Here is a 19,363-nt window from a genome sequence, read left to right as displayed (position 1 = left end):
GTTGCTGTACTACTGAGGGACAGATAATTAACCTCTTTCTGCGAGAGGGACAAGGAAGGAACGCTGACACATTTATCTTTTCTGCGCAATATTTCTGTGGCTTCAATTATTTCTTTTGTTATTTTATCTTTGTGTCTTGAAATGACCTGCGTTTTTTGAAAGATTGGGGCGCAGCCTCGGCAATCCCGACAGTGGACACCTAAGTGGCCACTAATCGCCTAAGCGTCCACTGTCGGGATTGCCGACAGTGGACGCCTAAGTGGACAATGGACAGTGGACAGAAATATTGCGCAGAAAATATAAATGTGTCAGCGTTCCCTCCTTGTCCCTCTCGCAGAAAGAGATAAATTATCTGTCCCTCAGTAGTACAGCAACTGTTTGTGGCACATGGCGTCGGTGAAGCGTGACGAGTGGTTTGGTATCTCCCGCTATCGTGAACGTTTTTGCTATTCTTGTGTTTCTTGACTTTTGGCATTTAAATGTGAAAAGCCAAGGAATAAAAAGTCAGCTGTAAGTCAGCGCTCGTGTTTGTCACATTCTTCTTCTTGTGTTTTGTCTGAGTTTGCGCTGTTCCCCCTTTTGTAATCATGCACCTACTCGCCCCAGCCTTAACCCATCCACATATGTAAATATCTTTTTGTGAAGTCCGGCCAGACCACTTTTAATTTTCTTATCAACCAAACTCAGAAAGATTTCACTCAAATCCGGTGCCGGTGCCACGGTCTACCCACATACCCCTGACCTCTGCACGTACAGCCTATTTTGCCAACTCACGAAACAAGGACCACCGGAAGAAGCCAAGTAGCTCCATAAAAGCTTCCATGGAAATACCGCATTTGGATCAGAAGGCCTGTTCATCATTATCCTCAGTAATGCAAGTGTTTAGCGCCTGCATGAGGCTACCATAAGGTAAAGAGTAGAAAAGATCTCCAATGTCGACACTGAAGGCGTAGCAATGCCCGGGGTTGTGGTCAGTCGGGTGCTAACAAGCGCAATTGAACTGAGAATAACCAAAAGGTCGTTAACACTCAAGCGGGAGAGGTGTGCCTGCAGAAATCGGGATACAGCTTTCTGCCAGGTACGGTGTTCTGAAACAATAGCCCTAGACTGTACCTCCGGTTTGTGCGTTTCTGCCGCAAAGAATACTTCAAGGTGGTTATTCTTGGCCTTTCAAACTTGCGCCCGCAAAAATAAAGGTTGAGTTCGTCTAAAAGAGTGATAGCCTATTGCACTACGTTTGCAGCTTTGACTGAAACTGTCGTGAAGCTTTGCGCACAACTGCAAGTGATTTTTCTTGAAATATACTCCCGGACATGAGTGGGAAAAATGCTTTATGCCATTGAGCTCTGTGAGCGGATTTCAGGCCTCTAGCGGTTTTATCAGAGGTTTCAAATTTTGTTTGATTTGACGACATCAGGTTGCACGTTTCGGCGATAAGTTTGTGTTTTTTTCCAATAAAATACTAATTATGAGTCATCGTCCGTGTAGCGAATTCTTCCTATGTCCCTCGTCGTTTATTGCGCTGTTACAATGCCTCATGTGTACAATCAAGTCAACGGCGAGCACTCATCCCACTATGTATCATTGAAACTGTAGAATAATAGACCCCAGGGTACAATGAAGGCCGGCAGGCAAGAACATCAACTCTGCTCATCAATTTCGCGCTTCGTGAGCGCACATTTGATTTGTCCAGAGAAAGCCTTAAAAAAATCGGAAACACATGTTACGACGCGCTCAATAACTAACACTGGGTTCATGCCTGGGCGTAATTTCTTTTATCGTGCAAAGCACCAGCTCTCTCATTAGTCGCCTCTCATACGGAGCTCCGTACCTCTCCCTCAAGCGAGCAGAACGCAAGACACAGAACATTTTAATTAAACAATCGTGCAAACCTGCAATCGGTCTCCCCTCTCGAACCTCTACTGACTTGTTCTTACGCTTGAAAATACATAACACTTCGACAGAGGCCAACTACACCCGCACCCACTACCAGCTTCTTCCAGACACGCTTTACGTCGATGCAACCCCATACCCAAACCGATCGGCGTATGCCCTCACCACCGTAGACATCCAAAAACGTATAATCGCCACTGGTTCCACGATGGCCTCAACACAAACTAAATCAGAAAATACAGCCATTGCGCTCTCTCTTACCTCCACCCATCGCGACTACCTGACAGCCATCGCAAACTCGCAGGATGTCTGCCGACGTCTACAAAACGGTGTATTTCTGCGCACTTCCCTACATATCATGAACACTCCCCTTACCTCCCCGAGGAGTGTCCTATTCAATGGGCTCCTGCCCATTGTGGGTTGCCCGGCAACGAAGCGGACAACGGCGCAGCCCGGGAAGTGATACACCACGCCAATTACCCCGACGCCCCTCCTCTCACACTGGATGCCCACCCCCTACTTTCCAATAACGACGTTCGGACACATTATAAGCTCTCTCGCCGCACTTTCCCGCCACCTAATCCCTCTCTAACGATGGCTGACGAAATCACTTTCCATCAACTTCAAACCCGGACCTTCCCTCACAATACACTTTGGCATTTGATCTTCGCGACGTCTCACTCACCACAGTGTAAGTTTTGCCTCGAAGGGCGTACTGTTTATCACATCGTACGGGAATGCTACCACCCACCCGTCCTCCTTCCCAGTCCCTACCCCTCCTCTTCAATGTGGACACCGCAGCTGTCCAGCTCAGAACCCTGTTCCCAGCTTAACCTCGTGAAACGGGCCCGGCCTGCCAGCCACAACCACGGACTCCTGTACTTAGGAGTCGCCCCACTGGTCTGCCTACACACACAGAGTCGAATTGGGCTTCAATAAAAGTATACTCATAAATTCAAATAAATTACGGGCCACGTTAACAAACGTAATTCTAACTTCAGAGGATTCGATCTATTATTCGATGAGAAAAGTAAAAAATAAACACAAACAACACAAAGAACACCTGCCACAATGCTCTACAAATACATTTCTGTTGAGTAAGGAAGCCAAGTTTCTGAAGCTTTTGTGTGCAGCACCTTTTAGCAGCAAACAAGATCTTTATACTTTGATGTAAAATGGTTCCATTGCCACTAGTAGTATGTGTTTGCTGCAACGGATCTGTGTACACTAGAAAACTCTACTTTGAAGGGATTAGGTGTACAGCTAAGATTCTGTAAAGGCAGCTTATGCATTTGTAGACAACTCTCGAAACTTCGGTACCGTTACTTTAGGTTCGAACTGAAAGATATCACCAAGAATAAATTAAAACAGACGCAAACATTTATGATAATAACGGTAACACACATACATGTATCCGCATGCACACTTCTTTCTGCTCACAATCACAGCGTGCCAAAAAAAACAAAAAAAAAACCAGACCGCCGTCAACAACATTTGCCGACCACGGAATGAGCTCTTTAAGTTACAGCAATTACCTCTCTGAAATACGCCGCAGTTGCAATAACAGTGCCGCTGTTTTTTTTTCCCCGAAGATCGTGTTTGAAGACGCACTGCAATATCGAGCGTAATTTTGTAATGCAGATTTATTCAACCCCGTTTTGTGACGTTTATGTCATGGTGTAACATCGAACTTTGTATTCTCTGACGCGTTCCCTATAAGAACATCAAAGCAAAATCCCCCGCAATGAGTAATTCGCCATATCCAAGTTTGTCGCCCTATTGGAGAAGATGGGTGGTGACAACCAGTGCAAGTGTGTTTTGTACTGACTGCTTCTGTTTTGCGGTGACGAGGAGCGCGCTCATTAGAGACCGTGATTTGTCAACAGCCAGAATAATCATATGACGTCAAACGAAGTTGGGATCATCTCTATAGCCAGAAACGCCACATATATTTGCCCCCTTCTCACTCTCACATACTGCCTCCCACATTTCATTTTTCAGGGGCTACTCGGTCTGCTAGCGCATATGCGTGGTGACTGATACCGCGCCAAAGAGATGTAGAAGCAGACTTTAGTGCTTCATTAGCCGTAAAGGGAAAGCGAGACCGCATGCCAAGACGCAATACAGGACAGCACTTTTGCCTTTAACTGTGAACTTGCCCTCAGGACCCACAGACGATCGGAAAAAATTACACGCCGCAAGCACTTCTCGTGAAAGTGAAGCGAGGTGTTCTTAATGGGTTTTCGTGCAGCTCACCGAAAGTGGGGAACCTGAGGGCCTAAGAAGAAATTAAGCACTGTTGAGCTGCCACAAACGTGAGGCAACCAAGTTGGTTAAATTTTTTGGGAAGCCTGCCACCCTCTTGCACATTAGTACGGACGTCTACGCTGCTGGGGTGTCTCCACACTTTTTTAGAGCAAAATATGTTCATGCCTTGTCAGCCGTCAAGACCATCACTTGACCAAAATGTAAGTCTTGAACACGCCACAAATCTTGCGGCCCACCCCAGTGGTCATAATGGCACCCCACCTTTTATAAGCATTGATTTTGTCATCATTTTGAGCAAAGCTTCACTCCCTCACATTCCAACGCAGGGAGCACCCAACTCCGTCTGTGGAAGCCGTAGGCTTGAACTTTACGACTCTTACTATGGAGACCTCCCTTCCCGCAACTCGCGGAACTGTCCCACATTGAGGGTGATTGTCCCTGGCACCGTGAGAGATAAGAAATGAACATTTAAAAAATATAGTACTTGAGCAAGAACTATTTCACGTTTTATGGGTGAATAGGGAGATTTATGCCAACGTTATGTCGTGGGGAGGGCACAGTGGCATCATTAAGGAGCGATGCGTTCGATTAGGGATGGCATGCAGAGATACCTGCATGCCCAGGAAGAAGTCCGTGAGCCAATTGCTCCACCATTGTGACCCGCGTAACGACACAAGCTATAGGAACACGCTGGGGCGTGCTGTGAGAGTAACAAATGGCTGGACGTGCACGTATCCTAGCCTGGCAGACTATCACAGGATGTTTCCAGAAATATACACGACGAACACTCGTGAGGTATAACGCAAAAAGGTAGCCGCCTTAACCCACATGCTCTTGGATTGTACCAAGGATCCGCACGGTGCTAACTCCAGAAACCGCGGTTGTCCGCTGCCCTGTGCAGCTCCAGCCTGGACGATCAACTCTGGGCCGTACAGCAGGCCTGTGAGGTGGTCAAGCGGCAGGACATCGACGCCCCCAAACGGGCGAAGAGGACAGCGGTGAGGCCTCCAAGCGGGTGACTTAGGCCCGGTCAGCGTAAGCTCTCCAGGCATTCAATAAAGTTTTACCAACCAATGCAGTGGAGCACATCGGTTGCCGCCTGGTGGCCGAAACTGACAAAGCATTCACATCCCACTTCTATTGCTGGCGGCGTTGCCACAAGGAGAGATTTAGTTGTGCGGATGCATACAGCGTTAGATACCATATACTATAGCAAAAACTCCATCCAAAAGGTATAAAACAATTTATTGCATCTAACTTCGCATTGTGCTGTGTCAATCCCCGCTTCCTCATCGTTTCCTGCATTTTGCTAGTGGAATGGTGGTCACCCTATCTGCGACTAGCGTAACATTTATTTCTTCTGTTAGGTTGTTCTGCCTGAGAATATTTAGCCATATTTTTTGTGAAGGTGAGCAAATCTTGTATTGAGGTGAAAACACGCCCGAACGCCCGTGTTTGCTGCAGATTGACAGTCCACAGTTCGGCCTACCCGAAGGACTCCTGCGATTCCACTACCCGAGCAAAGAACAAGTGCTGGACCACTACCACGACTTCATCGTGCAGGTGGCACGCTTTTTCCGTACGGACGTGCGCCTTTCCACCGTCGCCAGGGACATCGTCGAGTTCGAAGAGAACCTCGCCATGGTGAATTCCCTCTTGCCTATGTCTCTCAATCTCCTGGTGTCCTTCTTACGCAGAGCCTCTTCAGCTTTTGCCAGCCAGCCAGATGACTGTTGTCGAAAATCCCGAATGAGCAACAAAATCTGAGATTTTCAAGGACATGTTCATGCATTTACGAGCATTTTTTTTATAATGGTGGTGCTGAAGGCCATGAGATCACACAAAGGGAAACTTGTAAAACACTGTTGCATACGGGAAAGATGTGCCCTTGTGTCCGGACTGTTTATTTGGCTCGGTTTAGTTTGTTTGGAGAAATTGGCAGTACTGCTTAAACGGTCTTGTATTTTCTTGCATTGTAATTGCGGGAAATATGGAAGCGGGGATAACAGCTTGACAATGAACTTGAAGGATAAAATAAAAAGTTGTTCATTCTTCTGCCATTCATCTACTATAGTTTTTCTCAGAACTTAATGCAGATAAATTAACCTAAAAAGCAGCATATTTGAAGATTATTTAGGTGATTTAAAGTTCCGCCGGGGTCACTACTGTACGGTGTGCTTGACATAGGGCGCGATATCTTATCCCTACAGGTTAGTTAACCTACACACACATATATACGTACATACATACATACATACATACTACATACATACATACATACATACTACATACATACATACATACATACATACATACATACATACATACATACATACATACATACATACATACATACATACATACATACATACATACATACACACATGCACGATGGAGTAGTCGGATTGGCGGCCGGTCTTTTCCAAAGATGGTTAACCTGAAACGCACAAACCGTTTTTTGGAACTAGATATATATATTGTGTGTGTGTATAATACGGTTATAATTTCTTGCAGACTGTCGAAATGGTTTACAGCGAGAAGTCTTTTCTATGGAGTGGTGTTCTGACCCAGTACTCAGCACTGAACGAAACGAATATGGTGAGTGCTGTTTATGTAAAACTGTGGCTCAACAACAGCATCATTGTTATTGCTTCCTTTGGTGCACACGGATATTTCCTGCACAGTGTGTTGGAGCCATCATGCAGTTGTCGTGCAAGCCAACCATGCATTTTATACTAATCTACACGATAGGTAGCGCTACGCGAACTGTGGATACTTCACCAGCTTGGCAAAAAACACAACTGGAAAAAGGTATTTCTGCCGAACTACCTCGTATTGTAACAGTTCCATTGTATGATTTGTAGGCCTTCATCTTTCTGGCTTATCACAGGTGGTATCGACGTTGTGAATAGCAGGAGACCTCGCAAAAATTGTCATAATTGCTTAGACAACTGCACTTCCTTTGTTAAGATAACTCTGAGAGGAACTTGCCGAACTATTGCTCTTTGGCACACTGGGTAGTTCGAAATATCTAGCCTTTTATATCACAATTTCCTGTTAGTGAGGAGATTTAGCTTAGCCTTACAGTGATCAAAACGGGCGGCTATAACTATCTAGCGGACTCCTTCGCACTGCGCGGGCGACATCTACTAATAGCGCTTAGTTTGAGGCTGATAGCATGTGAGCATGCACGTCCCAATCAACGCGATTGCCGCCTCTTCCCTCGCTTCGCCCTTCAGAGCCTTATCTTCGGCACCTACTTTTCTGTGGTTCCGAGCCCCCAAAAAATATGAGATATCCCGCCTCAGTGCGCTGAGAAAATTTTCGCGAACCATGCAACTAAAACAAAATTCCCAGCATAGTCCGCCCAACACGTATAAAACCACGCTAATGGCCAGGCGTAGTCATGAAAGTAGCAGAAACATACATAAAAGGGACTAAATCACTGATTCCTGCAAAAAAAAGAGCTGGCACGGACCTAAACGAAGCAAGTTTCTAAAACTCATTTGCGACGCACAAACCTATCATAAATAGATGACAAGCGTGATAAAAAGAAATCAGTTCGAAGTAAAAATTATTAAAAATCACACAACTATTACTCTAATAACGTTGCGAAATTTCTTCACAGCGGTAACTGCAGCCTTCTCGGTCACAGCGCATATCTGCTGCGTCTCAGGAAGTGATCGCATGATCAGCGAACGAACGGCGGCGGGCGCTACTCTGCCGTTAAATCCCAGCGCTTTGCTGCCGCCGAGAATGTTGTTGGAAATCGTCTTTGAACCTCCCCTGCAAATGTCACGAGGTTCGGATAAGCCGCAAACGGGGGAGAAGCGACGGTGAAAGTGTGAGGGGAGGCAGTGAGACATATTGAACCGCCGCGTCTCGATGGGAGATGACGCCTTAGAAGCGCGTGCCGCCCCCCCCCCCCCCCCCCTTCACCACACGCTGCTTCTCCGTTTTCCTCGGCTTGGAGTGCCTCGCTTACTAACTCGGTTACGCGGACGCTGCCGTGAAACCCCTCTATCGGGCGCGAAAGCGCAGCGTGCTAAAAAGGACGGGCGCCCATGGGAGTTAACTCGGTTCAACAGGATTGCCGCCTGCTAGCGGAACCCCTACAGAGCGAGGCCAACCTACCGAGAAAGCCTAAACGGAGTGTTAAAAGCACGTGGATATATGTTTATACTTGCCCAAGGTTTCGCAACACGTTACTGGTACCTATGAAGAATAGAACACCGATGCGCTATTGGGCTTACGGCGTGCTGCAGTAATTGTGCTCGTGCATGATGCTGGGCCAACGGGGGTTCGCTGAATCGTCGTTCCGCGAAAGCACAGCGTAGATATCCCAGAGCAATGCTTGGATTCACGCGCTCGTCCCCAACTCGCGTCTCGTTTCTACCAAAATTTTTCAAATCTCTGTATCACAAAAACGAATCTTCCTTAGCATTTCATTCTAGACCTATGTTGGCCATTTTACGAGGTAGTGCACCACCACGATCGGCAAATGGGCTTTGCAATAATACCATGAGCCACCTTCCTGAATTCGAGTAGCCCGTCTGGATGTACATCTATAAGTCGCCTACGACTGCTCCCATTTAAAGGTAATTTGTGGAGTCTGTAGAAAAGTTACGTATGGTGCCCATCAGAGGGACATTCTATAGCATCTTGAAGCCGTAGTAATGAAGAGCCCCCCAAAAACGTTTTTGTAAAACCGGTCATACACAACATATTTGTTCAATTAAAAGCACGGCTAACGACATACATGCAACCAGAACACAGCATTTTAAAAACAGTGCCCACGTTAAACAAGCGTACTGGCACAATCATGTTTAGTTTTTTCTGTGGTCAAAATCCGAGCGACAAACATTCCTTTGATGTGCCGGTCTCCTTTCCGAAATTCCTCATATAGAATTCTTAACTTCCTTGCGCATTTGTAAGTTAGCAAATCTTGTGTACGCCTTGTCATCGCTGTTCTCTGTAAATTATCCCGTAGTTCTCTGTGCGGGTAACACCAGCTAAGAGGAGAAAGACATTGAAAATATGGGGGTGCCATTAAATGATAATATAAGGGTGCGATTAAAGGCCTCCTATCGTCTCATTCAGAAACTTTGTCTTGCTTCTACCGGCGACTCCATCAGCGCGGGGGCAGAATGGCTGCGTGCAATCCTGCATACCTAGTTTGCCTAGAACTACAGCGTTATATTCTTCTCATGAATTCTTGTTTGGGGTCGCTTGTTCGTGCTCCAGCTATCCTCCCAATGGATGTTAGGCACGTAGTCGTTGCCATAGTATTAATTTCCATCCCCGTCTTAAGGCTGCCAGGAAAGGTTTTCTGCCAGCACGACCCTGCTGCTTTTTTGATCTCCGGACCTTCTGATCTACCAACTCTGTAAATTATTTATTTCTTATTTCTTATTTCATATTTCTTATTTCTTATTTCTCATAGAGATCAGTCTTGCGCTCAGGCGTCATGAACGGGCAGGAGTAAAACTTCGCGCCGTACTTTTTGCCATAATATATTTTGTTTCCAGGCCCCATTCCCGGAGATTATCCGCAAGGTTACCGAACGCGTCAACGTCACTGATCATTCCCATCTTGAGGTTGTCCTCTGGAGCAAGGAGTACCTGCATTACCTGTCGCATTTGTTCCGCCAACCGGTCATAAGGTGCGCTGACAAGATGTTCATACGTAGCTTTGAACGTTACTTTCCGGTAAGTACGAGCAGTGTGACGCCACAGAAGGCATGCGGAGGAAACCCAGTGAGGAAGCGCTACCATATACTTATTTTCGTTCAGTTGGCAGCAGTACTCTTACATTTCTTCAACACGAACAATTCCAAGAGGCAATGTGTACAGTCGAAAGCTCTTGAGGTTGCGACTCACAAACAATAACCCGGGACAGCCAATGTATGTATAGCCGGAATACATGCATGCTTGCATGCATCCAAGCACGCTCGCACGCACGCACGCACGCACGCAGGGGCGTATGTATGTATGTATGTATGTATGTATGTATGTATGTATGTATGTATGTATGTATGTATGTATGTATGTATGTATGTATGTATGTATGCATGTACGTATGTATGTATGTATGTATGTATGTATGTATGTATGTATGTATGTATGTATGTATGTATGTATGTATGTATGTATGTATGTTATAAACATGCTGATAAGTACGGCTGTGGCAGGCCTACGTATAATGGGGCCTGTAGGGGCTTGACTCCTTTATTAGACCGATAGAAACAGAACGCATGAGGACGCTGGATATCAGACTGCGAAAGAGGCTGAAAAAACTAAAGGTTCAGCACGCCCAAGTCAACCCAGTGTAGTAGCAACGCTCCGTTGTCGTAGGCTAGCGCTACCCCAGTCTGATGCTTAGGGCTGCCAGGTCTAACACTAAGCGCCGGCGGACTACACGGCCGCAGAAAGTGCCGCAGGTATTTGGATGCGCCTCTCTGCAATGGACATGATCTCAACTTACACTATGCTACATTACATAGATGCTCATGGCAAAATCTACCAGGAATTCGAAATTAAAGCAAATCACATACTGTTCGATCTTTATAAGTATTGCTGCGCTTGCCCTAACGTGCCCTTGGGTTATTACAATTATGATACATGCCTGCTCTTGTATTTTCACATCGCAGTGCCTTCATGTGGCTACGTGCTCATTCGGTCACGCCGCTGCCGCAGGTTTCGTTGCGTTTGCGTCGTGGTATCGCGCAAGGAGGTGTACGTTACCGGGCTAATGTGCGCATTCGTGTTAGTTGGTCCCTGCCACAACGCTCCAGGCTAAAAAACAAAATTATTGATCACTTTTTCTTGGGTCACCACTATAACAAGAATGAGCTTTTGGTTTACACACAAACTGTTAATAACATATATTCAGGCCACTGGACTTTTTTCAATCGAGAGGATTTCTCAATGGGGATGGTGTGGCAAAGTGTAAGGCCGTGGCTAGTTTTTTTGGTGTATCTGGAAGAAATTCTGTTCATTTTAAAGGACTTACCTTAAAAAACAAGTTAAAATGGCTCCCTAAAGTTACATTGCATGCTGTGCTTTAGTGGAGTCCTTCGTTCGTATTCTCGGTTCCCGGACAAATGTAAACTTGCCGTGGGGGCGGAACAGACAGCGAGAATTTGTCGTATTGCGTAAAAGAATGATCAGTAGCTAAAGAACGGAGTCACGCGAACAGCATAGCTGCAACTGTTTTCTAATGTGTAGAAGTTGCAACATTACTTTGGAGAGTTTCATTTTTACATACCAGGTAAAACACAACACGCGATTTGTCTTATCAGAATAAACAGAAAACCGCGACGTAATGTTTCTCGTTGACATTATCGTAAGCTACTCGGATAGCAGAGGAAGTTTCCTTTACCCTAAGGCCTCAAAACGTGTTCGTTTTGGAATCTAACGTAGACTTTAGTTTACTCTGTAGAGCATAATCTCTGTAAAGAATATTGTTTTACGACACATTAAACTGTGCGAGTACACATGTAAGGCAACCTCGTTGTCCGAAACGCAGGCGGCACCTGATCAACTACATGACATGGCGCGTCATCCTGGAGCTAGGCCCTTACACTAGCGAGCTGTTCCTGGACATCCGACAGGACTTCCTGCGTAAGCTCGGCCTTGCCACGAATACACCGCGCTCCGAGCACTGCCTGCAAGACCTGCTCGAAAAACTGCCCCATGCGGCTGGCTGGCTACTCCGCAACGACTCCGCTCCGCTCCGCAATGCCCAGGTGCGGGTCTTTTTTGCGTTATGGAACAAGACGTTAAGTGGCTCCTTTATTCTGTGAAATTTCTGGGGAAATTGAGTTGTGAGCCCGGATCGGCTGATCGGAACGTTCATCTGTTTTTGTACTGAACTTGCAGTAGTACTGTGCCATGCTGTAACTTTTGATATTTTGTAACACAAACATGGGAGAAATGTAAGCCTCGAGGACTCCATAGCCTAATGTCGTGTCTGATTGTTTGCGGCTCCGATGCATCGTTAAGACACGGAAAGGTTTCAAATGGCATGGCTCGCACACCCATATTCAGAGAATATTTATAATGTATTTCGACTTTCGATTGAGAGGATATATTAAGCGGAGTGGGCTTCATTGAGAAACAATTGTATTTGGACCGCTTCGGGCAAGCATCATTGCTGTAAGAAAACTGTCATCCTTCAGAGCCACTAGGAAGAACATGTTCGATTGTTTGTAAAATTAGGGGATAGCGCATTGTGGCTCAAATGAATACTACAAATAAAAGTTGTTACCGGGTCAAGAAGCAATACCGAAAAAACGCGTTTTACAAGGTGTAGATAATGTTATCTATTGGGCTGAGCCAATCAAGCTCTACGCGGCTTTGGCAGGCCAGACATTTTGTCCTGGTTCAACAACAGATTACGTCATCACCACCACAGCCACCACCGCCGCCATTACCATCATCATCATCAGTCTACGTATTCCTTATTAAAATGTTTTTTTTTTTCATTCCAACAAAACTGAACGTGAGTTTGAAGGGAGTGTATAAGCAAGGCGCAATGTATTCAATATTATTACAGAGCTTCAGTGCCTGATTGAACAGAAACACAGAACTATAAAGACGAATAAATATGTAGAGTAATAAAACGACTGCGAAACCGTGCTGGCAAGAAGTTTCGCATCACTATACCGTTCTCGCCTATTGCTTTGCTTCCGCGATTAGCAAAGTACGTAATGACGGAATCACAACCGTCACCCTTCACCGCAAAAACAAAACAAAAAAAGGACCAACATGGTATGTCGCTTCCAGGCCAGTTTTGAAAGAAGGAAATGTAAGTGATCAATTAAAAATTGCCTACATACAGGCAATAGTCTAGTAATGTGTAGCATTCTTATGCCGCTTGTCTTGAGGGTGAGTTCTGTAGAGCCAACTGTTTCTGTTTTTCTAAATCCTGTCCGACCTATTACCTTCATTTACGCTAATATAACGATTACATGTGGTACTTCGCCATACCTGCACTTTTTGTAAATGAAGGGCGCTACAGGGTTCCCCAGTTTCCGTATTTGTATATTTTTCTTGTTTTTTAGTTTTTCAAAATTCTGTTTTACCGATTGCCTCCATTGACGCTCTTACAGCGATTACCGGTTGAACTTCCGCGAAATGTGCATCATTGTGGTAATGCAAGGCATTACATGGTTCGGCAGTTTCCGCAATTTTCTTATACAGTTTTATGTTGTTATAGTGAAAACTTTTGTACGAACAATTATCTCCATCTACGGTAATCTAACGATTACGGCTGCAACTTTGGCGAAATCTGCATAATTGTGCAAATGCAGGGCGTTACGCGGTTTGGGATTTCCTGCTTTGTTGTATTTTTCTTGGTATTTAATTTTTCAAAATTTTGTTCGAACAATCATTTCCATTTACCCTCTTATAACGACTACAGGTGGAGCTTCAGTGAAATATGCATTATTGCGGAAATGCATGGCGTTATACGGTTCGTCATTTTCCGTACCTTTTTATATATTTGTTTTATTTTATTTTTCAATATTTCGTTCGGCCAAGCATCTCCATTTGGCTACTATAAAGATTACAGGTGGAACGTGCGAGGTGTATGCATTTTTCTGGAAATGCAGGGTGGAACGCGCTCCCAGATCGGGGCTACTAGGCTTATAATGCAATGCACTGAAAAACTGCGACAAGCACGTTTAAAAAAATCATGCAGCCATCCGTCTAACGACGATAATTGAACGCGAAGCTTTCTCGGGACGGACTCTTTGGTTGACGTCTGAGTTTGGACTGAGTTAACACCATGCCGAGAGGGAGCTCCCTCCCAAGTTCAAGTTCATAAAATACACCGTGTGTTTGCCTTCTTCATTTGGTCTTCAGTTTCGGAGCGTTCAAGCAGCACCAATCTTTTCCGGTGTGTTAAGGAGGGCGGGGTTGGGTTTTGTCACGTATACATTCGCCAGCTTGTTAATCGGTTTTTGTTCGTACGGGATACGAATGACCCTTTTCTGCGAACATGTTTACAAAGTTTGCTGTCAAAAGCGTTGCCAACATATATTGTCTCGTCCGCAGACGAAAGCTATAGCAGCCCTTAAGGATATATGAAGGAGGTTGTAGACTCCTTCAGGTTTCTAGCAGTACGGTTTTTACTGGAGTACTTATCATCTGTGTCAAGAAAGGCACTTACTAAAGACCTAAATGATGTGTTGTTACCTGTGCCACTTTACCGATCGGTGTATAGATCTGTTCCTGGCCAGGACGTGTTATCTCGTGTTAAAAAGATGGCCGTCCCCGCCCCGGTGAAAACCTTTTTCTTTAAACTACACACCGGTACACTTCCCGTTAAGACGTGGATGCAGGAGAAGGGCTTGTTTGTCGCTGGCCTTACAACGTGCACTTTGTGCAACAAACCAGACGCTATTGAGCACGTTTTCGTGGAGTGCTGGGACGCCATCTTTTTGGGGGATGTGTCGCAAAGGACCTTAAAGATAGACCTGCCCGTTTCACCCCGTTTCACCCCAAGTATACAGTGTGCCGTATACGACCTCATCATGGCTCTGGGATTGCATGCCATTTGGAGGTCGTGGATGGCGGTGCGCCACGCTGACCCGCAGGCCCTCACTGTGGGCAAATACTTTGCACAGAGTGTTAGTTTGCTCTATGAAGCGCACAAGTGCCAGACGCCCGATATGGGATGGCTACCTATACTAGAATAACTGTGTACGTTTGATGTTTATGTTAAGTCTTTCCGTCAGCCGATGTTCAGCCGACAGTTTTTAATCTATCCGTGGCGTGTATTGTGTGCAAAAAAAGTTAACAAAGAAAAAAAGGCCAAATTGGAGCAATAGGATACACGCCGGCTCCTTAAGGCGATGGGCCCAGGTTCGATTCCGGTTCGGGAAGCGTTTTCTTTTACTTCACCCGGTATTTTCGCGTTACAGTCAGAACACAAAAGCTTCGCTTTATAAACTATTGAGGGCGCCCCTAAGGCAGAGGGGCTGAGTGTAAAACTGCTCACTTAGCGAATCGTTATCTACAATGAAGTTCAGTACGTTGTCCTCGCACCTGAAACTGGGGCATGTTGTCGGACTGCTATTAGCGCTGGCAATTGACTGAGAATTTAAAAATTCCAGAATCTGGATTTGTGACTTAACGCCGCACAGTGGAGCAGTTCTGAAAAAAAATTTCATTGATAAAAATTACACCATCTTCCCGTAGGGGAACCCTGAAGTATGCGGAGCAGCCATGGGGTCGACTGAAGTTCCCATTATATTTCAGTTCGTCGTTTCCGGTGCCGTTCAGCTTCGTGTGCTTTCGTTGTATTAGTGGCTTCTTGACGTAGTTTGAATGAGTAAAGGGCATAAGGTGCTTTCGTAGCACATGCCCCCGTATCGGTTTGTAGCGCAGTGGGAAGAGCGCCACGTACCTCCCGTTGCGGCCAGAGAGTCATGGGATCGAAACCGGGCGCCGCCTAAGTATTTCTTTTTATAGTGGACTGTGCTGACGTCAGCCCAGACGCTGACGGGGCTGAAGAGACGCGCATGCGCAGTAGAGTGTGGACGGCGAACAACGACAACAAGGGAGGGAGGGACACAGCTCCGAGCATGAGATGCTTCGCATCTAAAATTATTGATGCTCTTGTATTTGTTCCACGGCCACCGTGCATCGGTGCGTATGATACTGTATTCGTTTTCGAAGGTGATCACATAAGATAGAGGCCCCTGTACTGCGGGCTACTTCGCTGTAAATGAAAATGGAAGGTGAGAAAGATGCAACGGAGAAGTTAAAGACGTTCGATCAAACGTATGTTTGGTAGGAATTGGTTAAAATCAAAGCTTAACATATAGTAGTTTTAGCGACAGCCACGTGCTGAGCAGCTTCATTCCTCGTGCTTTTGATTGTAGGGTTTAACGCGCCGACGCAACGCAGACGATGAGGCGCGCCGTAGTGGAGGGCTCCGGATTAATTTTGACCACCTGGGGATCTTTAACGTGCGCCGAAATCTCGTACATACGGGCGTTTTTGCTTTTCGCCTCCATCAGAAAAGCGGCCGCCACGGCCGGGAATTGAACCCGCGACCTCGTGCTCAGCAGCGCAACGCCTTAGCCACTGAGCCACCGCGGCGGGTACCCTCGTGCTTTTCGTTAGAGAACTCGGTGTATTATTCGTGTATTACACCCTGCAGCAAGAACAAAGAAAATATTTTGATTGAAATATTCACTTCAGCAATGGTTTAACATGGCACCACCATATTCGTTATCCTTGCGTCAGAAAACCACTCTTTAGGACTACTCAGGCGTAATCTAAAACAAGCCCCATCTCATGTAAAAAGACTTGCATATGTCACCCTTATTCGTCCAAAAATAGAATATGCCTCTGCAATCTGGGATCCTCATCAATCATATCTTACAAATAACCTCGGGTCATTACAGAACCGTGCTGCTCGCTTCATCTTTTCTGATTATTCTACATTATCAAGCGTCACAACATTAAAACAGCAAGCTGAACTTGATAAGTTATGCGTTCGTCGCGCTCATGCTCGTCTGTCCCTTTTCCACAAAATCTATTTCCACCCAACACTTCACAGCGATTTCTTTCAGCCTCCATCAGCCATTTTTCCACGCAGGGATCATCCCAACAAAGTTAAGCGCCCACTGTGTCACTCGTCCTTGTATGCACACTCATTCCTGCCCCACACCATATCTGACTGGAACGATTTACCCTCAGATATAGCAACTCAAACTGACATTACTAAATTTCAAGAACTGCTTCGCCAACCGTGATGATTTGAATTGTACTGTTTTTTGATATGCATTATTGTGCCCCCACCGCTGTTCTCTTTTTTGCCCTTCATCGTTTTGCTGTATTCAACTGTACTTAACTAATTCCGTAGAGCAATGTCCTTGTCACCGTCTTGCGCAAGCGCAATCCGTTTATTCGTTCAAATTATTTTTAACACATTGTATTCCTGCCATATTTTGTAGAATTAAATTTGCTTTCCCTTTCCTTTTTTTTTTCTTTTTTCTTCTTCTCGTTCATTTCTATCTTCTTTTTTTGAACCCAGGTTTTCTTGTTCTTTTCTACTTTTTTCTATTTTGTCTAATACTGCTTGAACATGTGGTTTCAGTGCGTGTATGCCCCCCCCCCCCCCCTATGTAATACCCTCATTGAGGGCCTTTAGGGGTAATATGAAATAAATAAAAAATAAAAATCTCTGTACTTCATTGGTACGTAGAACCAGAGTCCTTCAATGCCTTCCTGGTCATGAAACTTCGCCGTCACGCTATGGGAGAGCTTCGTTCGCTGCCACGCCGTGGCGCTGGTGTTGATCGGAGGGCAGCCGGAGGCGTGGTCAGAGCGCGTTTGGCTGGGAACAGACCACGGAGTAAGGTAAAACAGACGCTCGCCGCCTTAGCAGCAGTGTGCTTTCGCTTTACGTGTCGTGGGCCGCTCAAATGGACATATCATTTTATGAGTGGCGAAAAAATTTGCTGCGAACGGGCATGCTGCTACTGCCTTCCTGCCTGCCGGTCTGGTTACAGAGCAGCGGTGGCCACCCGATGCCCTCCGATCTGCGCTGGCGCCCCTCGCGGTAGCCTTTGTCCCCGTACAAAACTTGGCCGGGAGTTTCATGACCAGAGATGCATTAAAGGACTCTGGTAGAACCTACCTTCAACACGGGTTGATTACTCGGTTCCAAGATGATGCACATAGATGTTTTTTATAGTTATTCGAAGAAGCTTAACTGATGATGGTGACAATGCCTAAAAGCTTCAACTTTATTTTGGGGGTGATAGCAAGTGTCATAGCATGGGTCCGCAAACTACTTGTGATGCATATCATTGTTTTATTGAGTTTGTAGATATATGGCTTGTAGAATATCAAAGGATGTTATCAGTACTGGTAATTTCGTATTTGCGGTTACATTTTCTTTCCAGAAACAAGTGGAGCGTATGTGTGAGGAGCTCAAAACTACCATGTCCCACAACCTCGACTACAACGAGTGGATGACTCGGGCAACGAGACAGCATGCTATTTCGAAAGTAGGTACCGCTCCTTTTGGTTTTACTGCAGACGCAAATTGTGTCCACCAAGGACAACGCGGCGCTCAATGTTGTCCCACGGCACCCAGCGACTTATGCTAGATCATTGCTGCTCATTGACGTAAGGTTCGCCATACTGCTCTTACGTTTGCGACGCCATGCGTCAAATTTATGATTGCGGAACTTGCGGATTGCGGAACCTGCAGATTTAGTACTTTATCGCATCTCAATCATCTTCATCTGTGGCAGGTGTAACGTCACGCCACATAATTCGCTGCAGAGACACGCGTCGCAGTTGTGCTTGCTTAGATCCTCGCCGTTGCGGTACCACATGAAGAGGCAATAGTTTTAGTGGCGGCTTCGCGGGTGCATGGTCGCAATGTCTCGCCATGGATGGTGTAGGGGCTGGGCCGGCAGCCGTACGCTTCAGCTTTCACTCGTGGTGACTAGGGTTACAAGTGCAGCTTCTGACCTGTTAGAAGTGGAACTTCTTACCTGATCCAATTTTCAATCGCACCCCAGTCTTTTCAAGCCTTGATGCTTCTGAGAAAGCTAAGCTCACTTCTCAAAAAAGCGCAAGACATAGAACAGACGGGCCCAGATAATCAATATGGATAACCAATAGCGTCCAGGTATGAAAAAATGATAGTGACTGTTGTGCGACGCTTTGAATCACGCTAGAAAAAAAGAATTACCAGAAAGGTAGGTCGCGCAATAGCTATTTTTCATTTGCCTTGCAGATACCTTAAACCTTAATTTTCCCCAAGACTACCATGTAGCGTAGAAATTCAGTAGTATTTCAAGCTACAATGAAATAAATCGATAGTTATAAAAAAGCAAAAGGGGTTTCTACGCCTAAGACACTTTACGCTGTTTTGGTGGCGATATCACTTCTACCAAATTCCAATCGCCTGAAGGTGCAAAACATACATGCAAAATAAGCAAACTGTGAGAGAGAATTTTTTTTATTAAAACTTGGGCTAAAAGTTTAGCCCCTTAAGCACTGAGAAGCCGTAACAAAGCATCAATGAAAAACAAGATTGCGGACCCCGTGCGATCAAACAGCAGCCTAAACAACGTGCTTGAACCCTAAAAGTCAGAGACATCGATACTGAGGTATTTTAGCACTCGGTTAACTTCCGCTTGGATGCAAATACACGGCACTTGTCTCGC

At 45.6% G+C, this 19,363-nt stretch overlaps 1 protein-coding gene across 1 annotated transcript in view; it reads left to right on the top strand.

Moving 5' to 3' along the window:
• LOC144146518 (neprilysin-like) overlaps positions 1-19,363 on the top strand; it is a 52,888-nt gene that overhangs the window by 1,522 nt on the left and 32,003 nt on the right. The window contains exons 2-7 of the mRNA XM_077678463.1: positions 5,063-5,159; positions 5,626-5,805; positions 6,676-6,759; positions 9,690-9,823; positions 11,689-11,908; positions 18,086-18,190. Coding sequence (XP_077534589.1) covers positions 5,063-5,159; positions 5,626-5,805; positions 6,676-6,759; positions 9,690-9,823; positions 11,689-11,908; positions 18,086-18,190 — 820 coding nt within the window. The remainder of the gene's footprint in view (positions 1-5,062; positions 5,160-5,625; positions 5,806-6,675; positions 6,760-9,689; positions 9,824-11,688; positions 11,909-18,085; positions 18,191-19,363) is intronic.

Source organism: Haemaphysalis longicornis, unplaced genomic scaffold, assembly GCF_048455015.1.
Source record: "Haemaphysalis longicornis isolate Haplotype H1 unplaced genomic scaffold, Haemaphysalis longicornis Haplotype H1 scaffold_7, whole genome shotgun sequence".
Taxonomy (NCBI): domain Eukaryota; kingdom Metazoa; phylum Arthropoda; class Arachnida; order Ixodida; family Ixodidae; genus Haemaphysalis; species Haemaphysalis longicornis.
The sequence above is the reverse complement of the archived record's forward strand: the minus strand, read 5'-3'. Positions and strand labels throughout refer to the sequence as shown.